The sequence below is a fragment of the Bombina bombina genome, chromosome 3, assembly GCF_027579735.1.
Source record: "Bombina bombina isolate aBomBom1 chromosome 3, aBomBom1.pri, whole genome shotgun sequence".
Taxonomy (NCBI): domain Eukaryota; kingdom Metazoa; phylum Chordata; class Amphibia; order Anura; family Bombinatoridae; genus Bombina; species Bombina bombina.
Genome location: NC_069501.1, coordinates 1,040,683,840 through 1,040,696,962, shown reverse-complemented (window position 1 = coordinate 1,040,696,962; position 13,123 = coordinate 1,040,683,840). Strand labels below are relative to the sequence as shown.

Sequence of the window (13,123 nt, the reverse complement as noted above, 5' to 3'; positions counted from 1 at the left end):
GTACCTGCCTGGTATAAGGACACTCCAGAACTGTCCAAGGTCCAAGAAAATTCGAGCAGAAGGATTGATAAATGAACTAGAAAACATATTTCTATTATTCAAAAAGTGCGTAACTTCCGTGGAAGTGCCCACGCGACCACAAAATTGCAAGTATCGGTTTCAGAGAAGAACATTTTCAAAAACGGAAATCTAACAGACAGGAGCTTAAAAAAAACAAAATAAACACATCCATCCAGATCAAAAATAAAAGGAAGGCAGCACCCATCGGGTGAACGCCCAAGGTGAATGAGAATGCCAACAGAACCAGACGATCAGAGGCCCCTTTCACCCAAGCTCAGAACTGGAACCGAAACATAAAGAAAAAATAAAACGGAGACGTTAAGGAGATTGGCTTCATCCCCAAAGGTTGCATCTAATTTGCCATCCAGCATCTAAGGCCTCGGATCCCTCGGCCCACTAGGACTGGGATCCTCTAACATCGCCAAAACGTGCCTTAAAAGAACACGAAGACGTGCCAGCATATAACGGAAGGCAAAATCATCTCTTGTCGGATCAACGAAAGACCCTGACCCTGGGGGCCGAACTGAATCAGGCGATCTGACGCCCGACGGGCCCTGGTTAACAGAACACGGACAGTATTTTAGAAATATTTCACTTGGGAGATATAAATGAGACAGCGCTATAGAAATGGCCATGCGGAACCGTGCCGTAACCTCTGGAAGAAACAAGCCACCCTCCGGAGAGGGAGTAAAGGCCATAGGGACACCTGCTTGAGTAGCCGAGAAAGGGTCTGGGGGAGGCGGATGGCTCAACGCACTCTAAGCTCCCTGATTCGGGAGAAGAGAGCACTCTAGAACGGCAATCGGAGCATAACTGATAGGCATTAATTACCCGGGCCATTTCATATTCATCACAAGACGCATTCTCCGTATCGGAGAAGTCCGTGTCTAAAATATCAGAATCCTCCATAATCTTGGAATTACAAAAATGACAAAAAACAACTGGCACCCTTTTTACACCCCCAATGGCTGGGGCACTCACCACCTCCTGTGAACCAGACAACCCACGAGCTAGACTCTCTCTGTTGTACACAGTCAGCATACGGAAGTGAGAAACAAACGCACCCGTCATGAGGTGCACCGTGCCAGTCACAAAAAGGGGGCGCAATCCATGAGCCTAGGTATTGCTACACATTAGCAGATATATATAACAAACATGATTAAAGTCCTCCCTATTCAAAAACCCCCCTCAGGAGATATTAACCCATGATTCCCTAAAGGAGTTATTTCGTTAACATTACATTCACATATCGAAATAAAATGAAATGATCTTACCGGAATCTACGCCATGGAACAGGAACACGGCTCTTCAAGTGTGACAGATAGTAGCCTCGCTTCTGACATAGACTTGAGTGAATAAAGGTAGGCAGCGAAACTCTTCAACGCTGATTACCAAGGAGCTGTTAATATGAGCCGGGACGGTTTCGCAGGAAAACTCTCCCTGCATCTCCGGACTCTTACTTTCATCCATGCTCTCACTGAGAGGCTAACATGGTTACTTAAAACTCCAGTCCCATAGCGAAGAGTACTACCTTTCATAAGAGAACTTCTGACACTTCTCTGCCAACCTTCTGTGACGAAAGGCAAACAATGACGAGTGATGAGGGAAGTGGGGGAGGTATTTAAGCCTTTGGCTGGGGTGTCTTTGCCTCCTCCTGGTGGCAAGGTTCTGTATTTCCCAAAAGAAATGAATGCAGCTGCATAAACATAAACACGCCAAAATATAATCACTGTAAAGACATCATGAAAACACGATACCTTAAAATTAAATTAATACTGAGATTTAGGCCAGAATTCTCTTAAGATCATGTGCTGTGCTGCACAGTGAACTTGGTTTATTTAACACGCGATTATGCAGGTGAAGATCATTTTAGCGAGGAAAAAAAATAGTACACAGTAACACCAATTAACAAACAGAAATATATATATATGCTCCATATTGGTATATTAAAGGGCCACTAGTCTTAACCATTCACATTATACAAAACATACACAATCTTTGCTATACTCCAGTATATTTGGTTAGAAATAAGAATGTTGCAAATGTAGATTTCCTAAAATCAAAGCTGCTTCTATGTCAATATTAAAGGGAAACTCAAGTCAAAATAAACTTTTATGAATCAGATAGAGCATGCAGTTTTAAGACACTTTCCAATTTACTTCCATTATCAAATTTTGCACAGTCTTTCTGGGGAACAAGATCCTACTGAGCATGTGCACAGGGTATACGTATACTAGTCTGTGATTGGCTGATGTCTGACACATAATACAGGGGGCCAGAAAATGTTCTGGGGAACAAGATCCTACTGAGCATGTGCACAGGGTATACGTATACTAGTCTGTGATTGGCTGATGTCTGTCACATAATACAGGGGGCCAGAAAATGGGAGGAAAAAAAAAATGTGCCAGAAAAAAAAAATCTACTGCTTATCATACTCAGAGTAGTAGTTTTTGCATTGTCTTTTTATTTTGTAATTATTATTATGTAATTCTACTGTATTTACTAGATAAGCTGATACCATACTGTAGCACTGTATACAGTGCTAGAATAACCTGCACTGTATACTGACAATCGTTTCCCAGTTATGGTCAATGGCCAATAATGAATTCAAGTCAGAAGCAGGAAGCTGGAGGACTTTGTTGTGAGGCAGCTGAGAATTGCAGGAACGAAAAAACATAGATCTTGTCCGAAGAAACAAACCCGAAGGCCTAACTACTCTGTCTGGATTCCCATTTAGGGGTCAATTTATGAAGCAGCAGATGCTGCTTCCAACCCACTCCGCTTCAGTTCCGCCTGAAGCGGAAGTTAAGAAGCAGCGGTCCTCTGAGGTGGCGGACAGCAATCAGCCCAATCGAATACGATCGGGTTGATTGACCCGATTAACTCCTCTCATCAACTTTATTAAATCCTTAAATATATGTATGTCATTTTTTTACATAAAAGCTATTCATATTATGGTCATGAAGTCATATTTTTTTTGACTATAAGCACATGTACCTGCACTACTGCTAATACATCTTTCTATATGACCAAACATTCTGCTGATATTCCCTGGCGTATTACTGCATGAAAATGTCCTTATATAAACCCTTACTTATTCAGTCTTTAAGGTACTAAGTGACTGATTGCCCCCCCCCAAGTCCATTATAAAATAAATGACAAGAATTACAGGGAGCACGTGTGCTCGCTTAAACACTGCAATGACCTGGTATTTGATGCTGGATAACATTACATATTAAATCATTGGTCTTTTTATGCAAAAAAGCACTTAAGACCACTATATTATATATAGAACAATATATCTAACAGTTATGCAGTAAAAACAGTATATCCAACCCCCAACTTCTGTCTAATGTTGAAGCAACAGGAGCACAAGATGCTAAGGCACATGATTACACCACATCTTGGCTCTCTTTGAGCTGGGAAGAAATATTTGGCTGTTTTTCAAAATTGCGAATCCTGAATAATGTCTTTGGTTGTCTGCAGATTATGAGGGTTATATGCACGGCCTATAAAGGGCCTCAGGAAGGCTTAACATGGGAAGGTTTCCCTACCTCTGAGGTAGCTCCTGGGATTGAGGAGAGGCTCCCGTTTTCAGCAGCGATACTATCATTTGGAGAGCTGCAGCCGGACACAGGAGTGCTACTGCTGCTTGGGGAAGAGTCTGTAAGGAACAAACAGGCAAGAAATAAAGAAGCAGTTCTGTCCTTCTGCCCTACTGGGTTACACAAGGATGTAGTATATCTGGCCTGATTTGTCATAAATACAAGTTGCTTTTTTAGTATCTGCACAATCATTTTTTCCTAAATGGTGTTAATACTAATATTATAATTTAATACATTCAAAAGACTGATTATTATATTATGAGGTTAAATGTTAGACATCTTAATCTGTTAAAATATCTTAAAATGAAAAATAATACATACAGCTCAGTAATTTATTCATATAAACACACAATGACTCCAGTACTCACACACTGGCCATAGTATGAACACACTCATACACACTGACCCTAATATGTATACTCACATACTAGCCCCGCCTCTGATGCACAGACCCTAGCATGCTCACAATGACTTACACACACACTGATACACTGACCTTACTATGCACACACTGATCTTAGCTAGCACACACACTCACACACTAACCACTGCACTGACATTAGCTAGCACACACTTACACACTCATACACTGACACACAGATCCTAGCATGCACACACTTGCACACTAACCCTAGCACTGATACAATGACACTGCCATACACACAATAACTTACACACGTTGAACCCTACACTGACCCTAGGATGTACACAGTAACTTAAGCACGGATACACTAACTCCAGCACCCCCCACCACCAACACACACAAACATAAATACCCTACACACACACAAAAATACCCCACATACACACATACCCACACACTGATCCTAGCACCCACAGAAATACCTCCACATACACATAAAAAGCCCAAAACACTGATCCCAGCATACAAATACCCACACACTGGTCCCAGCACACACACAAGAAAATGCTCACACACTGATCCCAGCATCCACACAAATACCCACACACACTGGTCCCAACATGAACACAAATACTTACACACACAAATACCGACACACACTGGTTCCAGCACGCACACAAATACCCACACACACTGATCCCAGCACACACACACAAATACCCAAACGCACTGACTCCAGCACACACACACACACACATACCCAAATGCACTGACCCCAGCACACACAAATACCCACACATTGACCCCAGCACACACACACATAAATACCTGCACACACTGACCCAAGCACATACACAAATACTCACACATTGGCCCCAGCACACACACAAATTCCTGCACACACTGACCCCAGCACACACAGAAATACCTGCACACACTGACCCCAGCACACACACAAATACCTGCACACACTAACCCCAGCACATACACATACACCCACACAATGACCATAGCACACACAAATACCCACACACATTGACCCCAGCACACACACACTTATCCCAGCACACACACAAATACCCACACACACTGACCCCAGCACACACACAAATACCCACACACTGACCCCAGCACACACAAATACCTGAACACACTGACCCTAGCACATACACAAACACCTGCACACACTAACCCCAGCACATACACAAATACCCACACACTGATCCCAGCACACACACAAATACCCAAACACACTGACCCCAGCACACACACACTGATCCCAGCACACACACAAATACCCACACACACTGACCCCAGGAAACACACAAATACCCACACACTGACCCCAGCACACACAAATACCTGCACACACTGATCCCAGCACATACACAAACACCCACACACTGATCCCAGCACACACACAAACACCCACACACTGATCCCAGCACACACACAAATACTTGCACACACTGACCCCAGCACACACACAAACACCCACACACTGATCCCAGCACACACACTGACCCTAGCACACACACAAATACCCACACACTGACCCCAGCACACACAAATACCTGCACACACTGACCCCAGCACATACACAAACACCTGCACACACTAACCCCAGCACATACACAAATACCCACACACTGATCCCAGCACACACACAAATACCCAAACACACTGACCCCAGCACACACACACTGATCCCAGCACACACACAAATACCCACACACACTGACCCCAGTAAACACACAAATACCCACACACTGACCCCAGCACACACAAATACCTGCACACACTGATCCCAGCACATACACAAACACCCACACACTGATCCCAGCACACACACACAAACACCCACACACTGATCCCAGCACACACACAAATACTTGCACACACTGACCCCAGCACACACACAAACACCCACACAAGCACAAATTCTAACACAGTGATCCCAGCACACACACAAATGCCCATCAAATTAACCCATCACCCACAAAAACACATTTCCACACAATGATGCCAGGACACAGAAAGCACAAATACCCACAAATTGACCCAAGCACACAAATACACACACAGATTAACCTCAGCACTCAACCAACGACTCAAAGTTTCATACACAAACATATTGATTGAGCCCGGACATTTATACACATCTTTAATGTTGAAAAAGCATTCATACACAAACAATTTGTATATAGATACTAATTCCAGGCTTTATCATACATTCATAATGATGCATTCTTTTCCAGAGAAATTTGCAATGGTAGCACCTATAGAAAGACAATCACCATAATACTCTAAAGTACATGATATGACATTTAAAGCCCTCTACCAAAAAACACCCACCCTGCGTCTCTGGAGGTCTCCTCCTGACTGCAGGCGGCGCACTCTCCTTGCGGGTGAGTGGGTTCTTCCTCCCAGACTTCTTGAATCTGCCAGGCCACTTCAAGTTAGGCTCAGATACTGTGGGGACAATACTGTACATTAAAGTTCTAGTTATGAAGAAAATTAGTTTAGAGATGTCCTAACAGCTAACCCTCATGGGCTCAACTTACTGAAAAATAAAACTCTTACTGAGTCTACAAGCATAAAAAAGATGGGTTTCAACAACAACAAATACATTTGTTGTCTAGAGTATAAAACTGTTCCTTATATCTAAAAGTGACAGTCTAGTCCAAAGTAAACTTTCATGATTCAGATAGCGCATGTAATTTTAAACAATATTCCAATTTACTTTTATCACCAATTTCCATTTGTTGTCTTGGTATTCTTAGTTGAAAGCTAAACCTAGGAGGTTCATATACTAATTTCTTAGACCCTGAAGGCAGCCTCTTAGCTGAATGCATTTTGTCAGTTTTTCAACACTAGAGAGTGTTAGTTAATGTGTGTCATATAGATAACACTGTGCTCATGCACGTGGAGTCACCTAAAAGCTAGCACTGATTGGCTAAAATGCAAGTCTGTCCAAAGAACTGAAATAAGGGGGCAGTTTGCAGAGGCTTAGATACAAGTTAATCACAGAGGAAAAAGGTGTATTAATATAACTGTTTTGGTTATGCAAAACTAGGGAATGGGTAATAAAGGGATCATCTATCTTTTAAAACAATAACAATTCTGGTGTAGACTGTCCCTTTAAACGTGCATGTATAGACTTTAGTTTTGAACATAAGAATTTTTTGCAATATACTCATATTAGCGAGAAAAAAAACATGCTTCTAGTATAAGGTATAATTGTTTCAGGAGTATACACACTTTTGCTTTCCCTGCTCTGTGTTCCCTCATTCAGACACTAGGGCCTATTTATTAAAGGTCTTGCTGACCTGATCGGACAGTGCGGATCAGGTCCGCAAGACATCGCTGAATGAGGAGATCTATACGCTCTCCTCATTTAACATTGCACCAGCAGCTCACAAGAGCTGCTGGTGCAACGCCGCCCCCTGCTGACTCGCAGCCAATCGGCCGCCAGCAGGTTGGTGTCAATCAACCCGATCGTACTCGATCGGGTTGATTTCCGCAATTCCTGTTCACCTCATCAGAGCAGGCAGACAGGGTTATGGAGCATCGGTCTTTAGACCGCTGCTTCATAATTGGTGTTTCTGGCGAGTCTGAAGACTCGCCAGAAACACGGGCCCACAAGCTCAGTAAGGAGCTTGATAAATGGGCCCCACTGTGTCAGCAAGTGCTAACAAGTATTGCCTGCACACTACTGCTGACTCACTCAGCAGGTGTGATGCATGTGCAGCATATGTGAGTTACTCAAACAATTATAGATATCACTATAAGTATTTTTACTAATAAATGTGCACTGCAAAATGCTTCTATTCAAACGTGAAATCCCCATGAACATTTCATTTTTGACTATTTTGTCCCTTTAAACACATTACTGTTTCATACTTAATTACATTTACATTTCAGCAACAAGACTGAAACTTTTGCTAAACTCTAAACCACAACTATAAACCTGTTAGCATCTAAAAAAATGTTTCTAAGCCCACCTAGAGATTGTGTTAGTATGTTAGGGAACAAACAAATCTAGGTCAAATCTATAGTGATGTTAATTCCTTTCTGCAAGGCTGGGTGGAAAAGGGAAGGGAGTCTAGTTATCAACAATTATCTCAAATAAAAATAAAGACATGTATTTTCTAACAAAAAGAACAGCTACAAAATGGATTAGATATGTGTATTTAGAGATGGTAATGTCTGATGAGGTATTGATGAAAGCCTGCAATCTGCAAACAGCATACACAAACACAAAGAGCCTAAACTCAAAAAGATACAAAATTATAGTGGAAAATGCACAGAAATTAAAAAGAAAGAAAACATAAACTTCATCCATTCAATTCATTCAACTCCCTTTAACCTTTGAAATAAAACGCTGAGCCAACAAATGAACAATAAGGCTTTCAATATATTCTTGGCCACATTTCCTTAAAGAGACATTAAATCCAAAACTAATTCTATCATGAATATTAACATTTTAAGTACCTAAGTATGGTGGTTACTTATTCACATTTTTAGTTAAAGGGACACTGAACCCAAATTTTTTCTTTCATGATTCAGATAGAGCATGCAAATTTAAGCAACTTTCTAATTTACTCCTATTATCAATTTTTCTTCATTCTCTTGCTTTCTTTATTTGAAAAAGAAGGCATCTAAGCTATTTTTTTAGTTCAGGACCATGGAAAGCACTTGTTTATTGGTGGATGAATGTATCCACCAATCAGCAAGAACAACACAGTGTGTTTACCAAAAATGGGCCGGCATCTAAACTTACATTCTTGCATTTCAAATAAAGATACCAAAAGAATGAAGAAAATTTGATAATAGGAACAAATTAGAAAGTTGCTTAAATTTGCATGCTCTATCTGAATCACAAAAGAAAAAATGTGGGTTTAGTGTCCCTTTAAGACACTTTAAACATTTATATGCAATAATATGATTTTACAAATAAAACCATGGTATACATGGCACAAAATATAAATACACCAAATAAGCATACACCTATAGCAGGATGTGAGCATGATTTGGCTCTTAATGGTCTAATATGACACAGTAAATATTGCATTACACATATGATGGCACAGGTAGGCTTCCAAAGGGATTAAAGGGATACTAAAACCAAACGTGTTCTTTCATGATTCAGATAGAGCATGCAATTTTAAGAAACTTTCTAATTTACTCTTGTTTTTTCTTCGTTCTCTTGCTATTTTTATTTGAAAAGGAAGAATGTAGGCGTTACCCAGGGTGCTTAACCAAAAATGGGCTGTCTCATTATCTTAGATTACTGCTGATTCAAATAAAGATAGCAAGAGAATGAAGAAAAAATGAAAATGTGAGTAAATTAGAAAGTCGTTAAAAAAAATTGCCAGCTCTATCTGAATCATGAAAGAAAAAAATTGGGTTTAGTATCCCTTTAATGGGGTTACCAGTAAGAGTAGATGAAAAGGGTGGCTGAACTTCAGCCAGATGAATGGCTTTATTTTACTAGACAGGGGGAAGAACATCTTACTGATGTTATATAACAGTTGGTATTCTGGGAACTTCCCCCTGTCCAGCAACATGAAGAACCCCTATTAACCTTTGCCTCCCAACCTGTACAGTCATAATGTCACTCACACAAAAACAGCAACATTACACTCTTGTCATTATTAATGTTGCCCTCTTGTACACAGCTTTAAATGCAAGTCTTAGGGGCTTATTTATAAACAGAAGTGGTCTAAAGACCGCTGCTCCATAACTTGTCCACCTGCTCTGAGGCCGCGGACAGAAATCATCCCGATCAAATATGATCGGGTTGATTGACACCCCCCCTTCTAGCGGCCGATTGGCCACGAATCTGCAGGGGACGGCATTGCACCAATAGTTCACAAGAACTGCTGGTGCAAAGATAAATGCCGACAGCATATGCTGTCGACATTTATCGATGTGCAGCGGACATGATACGCTACATCGTATTGTGTCCATTCGCACTTACATAAATATACCCCTTATACTGACATTAGGGGCTTGTCAGATGTTGTCAGAGCAATGGTTCAGCTTTTCTGCTCTTCTCCTGCCTGAAGACAAATCAGAGTCTCTAGATTGTACAATACCTGTCTTGCGGAGTGGGTAATGCTCAGGTTGGTTGCCGGAAGCAGCTGCAACTTGATGTATTAAGTTAGTCAGGACAGTAGGCTGAGGGGGTTCTTGTTTAATGTGCTCGGGAGGTCTGAAACAAAAATTACACAATTTATGTTTACTTTATAATGGCATTCCTTTTTTATTTTACAAATTTGTGCTCAACAGATAATTGCACAGTATACTACACATATCAATCAAACATAATGTCACCTGTAGGCTATGACAGGGCTGATGTGATTGGCCATATTGTTACGGTCTGGTGCAATCTGCTGCTTGTTCAGGATCTTCTCCAGCAGTTTCTGTTTTACTGCAGGACTCGCCATAGCACCTTCATTCACAGGAAACAAAAATGTGAAAAAATATAATTTATGCTTACCTGATAAATTCATTTCTCCTGTAGTGTAGTCAGTCCACGGGTCATCCATTACTTATGGGATTATATCTCCTCCCTAAGAGGAAGTGCAAGAGGATCACCCAAGCAGAGCTGCTATATAGCTCCTCCCCTCTACGTCATATCCAGTCATTCGACCGAAACCATACGAGAAAGGAGAAACTATAGGGTGCAGTGGTGACTGGAGTTTAATTAAAATTTAGACCTGCCGTAAAAAACAGGGCGGGCCGTGGACTGACTACACTACAGGAGAAATGAATTTATCAGGTAAGCATAAATTATATTTTCTCCTGTTAAGTGTAGTCAGTCCACGGGTCATCCATTACTTATGGGATACCAATACCAAAGCTAAAAGTACACGGATGACGGGAGGGACAGGCAGGATCTTTACACGGAAGGAACCACTGCCTGTAGAACCTTTCTCCCAAAAACAGCCTCCGAAGAAGCAAAAGTGTCAAATTTGTAAAATTTTGAAAAAGTGTGAAGTGAAGACCAAGTTGCAGCCTTGCAAATCTGTTCAACAGAGGCCTCATTCTTAAAGGCCCAAGTGGAAGCCACAGCTCTAGTAGAATGAGCTGTAATCCTTTCAGGAGGCTGCTGTCCAGCAGTCTCATAGGCTAAACGTATTATGCTACGAAGCCAAAAAGAGAGAGAGGTAGCCGAAGCTTTTTGACCTCTCCTCTGTCCAGAATAAACGACAAACAGGGAAGAAGTTTGACGAAAATCTTTAGTTGCCTGCAAATAAAATTTCAGGGCACGGACGACGTCCAGATTGTGCAAAAGTCGTTCCTTCTTTGAAGAAGGGTTAGGGCACAATGATGGAACAACAATCTCTTGATTGATATTCTTGTTAGTGACTACCTTAGGTAAGAACCCAGGTTTAGTACGCAGAACTACCTTGTCTGAATGAAAAATCAGATAAGGAGAATCACAATGTAAGGCCGATAACTCAGAGACTCTTCGAGCCGAGGAAATAGCCATTAAAAACAGAACTTTCCAAGATAACAGCTTGATATCGATGGAATGAAGGGGTTCAAACGGAACACCTTGCAGAACGTTAAGAACTAAGTTTAAGCTCCACGGCGGAGCAACAGTCTTAAACACAGGCTTAATCCTAGTCAAAGCCTGACAAAAAGCCTGAACGTCTGGAACTTCTGCCAGACGTTTGTGTAAAAGGATAGACAGAGCTGAAATCTGTCCCTTTAACGAACTAGCAGATAAACCCTTTTCTAAACCTTCTTGTAGAAAAGACAATATCCTAGGAATCCTAACCTTACTCCATGAGTAACTCTTGGATTCGCACCAATATAAGTATTTACGCCATATTTTATGGTAAATTTTCCTGGTAACAGGTTTCCTAGCCTGTATTAAGGTATCAATCACTGACTCCGAGTATCCACGCTTTGATAGAATCAAGCGTTCAATCTCCATGCAGTCAGCCTCAGAGAAATTAGATTTGGATGTTTGAAAGGACCCTGAATCAGAAGGTCCTGTCTCAGAGGCAGAGACCATGGTGGACAGGATGACATGTCCACTAGATCTGCATACCAGGTCCTGCGTGGCCACGCAGGCGCTATTAGAATCACTGATGCTCTCTCCTGTTTGATCCTGGCAATCAATCGAGGAAGCATCGGGAAAGGTGGAAACACATAAGCCATGTTGAAGACCCAAGGTGCTGTCAGAGCATCTATCAGTACCGCTCCCGGGTCCCTGGACCTGGATCCGTAACAAGGAAGCTTGGCGTTCTGGCGAGACGCCATGAGATCCAGATCTGGTTTGCCCCAAAGATGAAGCAGTTGGGCAAACACCTCCGGATGAAGTTCCCACTCCCCCGGATGAAATGTCTGGCGACTTAGAAAATCCGCCTCCCAATTCTCCACGCCTGGGATGTGGATCGCTGACAGGTGGCAAGAGTGAGACTCTGCCCAGCGAATTATCTTTGAGACTTCCATCATCGCTAGGGAACTCCTTGTTCCTCCTTGATGGTTGATGTAAGCCACAGTCGTGATGTTGTCCGACTGAAACCTGATGAACCTCAGAGTTGCTAACTGAGGCCAAGCCAGAAGAGCATTGAAAATTGCTCTTAATTCCAGAATGTTTATTGGAAGGAGTCTCTCCTCCTGAGTCCATGATCCCTGAGCCTTCAGGGAATTCCAGACTGCGCCCCAACCTAGAAGGCTGGCGTCCATTGTTACAATCGTCCAATCTGGCCTGCGGAAGGGCATCCCCTTGGACAGATGTGGCCGAGAAAGCCACCATAGAAGAGAATCTCTGGTCTCTTGATCCAGATTTAGCAGAGGGGACAAATCTGAGTAATCCCCATTCCACTGACTTAGCATGCACAATTGCAGCGGTCTGAGATGCAGGCGCGCAAATGGTACTATGTCCATTGCCGCTACCATTAAGCCGATTACCTCCATGCACTGAGCCACTGACGGGTGTTGAATGGAATGAAGGACACGGCAAGCATTTAGAAGATTTGATAACCTGTCCTCCGTCAGGTAAATTTTCATTTCTACAGAATCTATAAGAGTCCCTAGAAAGGGAACTCTTGTGAGTGGCAATAGAGAACTC

The 13,123-nt window shown here is 42.1% G+C and overlaps 1 protein-coding gene across 5 annotated transcripts in view; it reads right to left on the bottom strand.

Moving 5' to 3' along the window:
* Positions 1-13,123, bottom strand: part of HDAC7 (histone deacetylase 7) — a 603,789-nt gene that overhangs the window by 81,379 nt on the left and 509,287 nt on the right. For 4 of the 5 annotated variants that reach the window (XM_053708257.1, XM_053708258.1, XM_053708255.1 and 1 more), the window contains 4 exons: positions 10,369-10,486; positions 10,131-10,246; positions 6,385-6,501; positions 3,615-3,724 (listed from right to left, as the gene is read on the bottom strand). In XM_053708257.1, coding sequence (XP_053564232.1) covers positions 3,615-3,724; positions 6,385-6,501; positions 10,131-10,246; positions 10,369-10,486 — 461 coding nt within the window. The remainder of the gene's footprint in view (positions 1-3,614; positions 3,725-6,384; positions 6,502-10,130; positions 10,247-10,368; positions 10,487-13,123) is intronic. The other variant, XM_053708259.1, reaches the window with a different exon arrangement.